This window comes from Gavialis gangeticus, unplaced genomic scaffold (assembly GCF_001723915.1).
Source record: "Gavialis gangeticus isolate Ggan-Ray unplaced genomic scaffold, GavGan_comp1, whole genome shotgun sequence".
NCBI lineage: Eukaryota > Metazoa > Chordata > Crocodylia > Gavialidae > Gavialis > Gavialis gangeticus.
In genome coordinates this window covers 57,134,152-57,134,379 of record NW_017729034.1, presented here as the reverse complement: position 1 = coordinate 57,134,379, position 228 = coordinate 57,134,152, and the positions used below count along the sequence as shown (strand labels likewise).

Genomic DNA, 228 nt, shown 5'->3' with positions numbered 1-228 from the left:
TTCCTGCCGCCGCCCGCGCCGGCCACAGCGGCGCCGCCCCCCGAGTACATGTAGTAGGCGATGCCCAGCACCCAGAGGAAGGCGAAGCAGAGCAGCAGCCGCGACCTGCGCCGCATCCTCCTCCGCCTCCTGCTTCCGCCCCGTGCAGCAGCAGCCGCCGCGAGCACCACCAGGAAACGGCCAGCAGCAACCACCGCCGCCGCGCAGGGTCAGGGGGCAGAGGGCGAG

The 228-nt window shown here is 73.7% G+C and overlaps 1 protein-coding gene across 1 annotated transcript in view; it reads right to left on the bottom strand.

Annotated features, from left to right (window-relative positions):
* GALNT2 (polypeptide N-acetylgalactosaminyltransferase 2) overlaps window positions 1-205 on the bottom strand; it is a 204,983-nt gene extending 204,778 nt beyond the window's left edge. Inside the window, exon 1 of the mRNA XM_019527116.1 lies at window positions 2-205. Coding sequence (XP_019382661.1) covers window positions 2-116 — 115 coding nt within the window. The 5' untranslated portion in view covers window positions 117-205. The remainder of the gene's footprint in view (window position 1) is intronic.
* Between the last annotated feature and the right edge of the window lie 23 nt (window positions 206-228).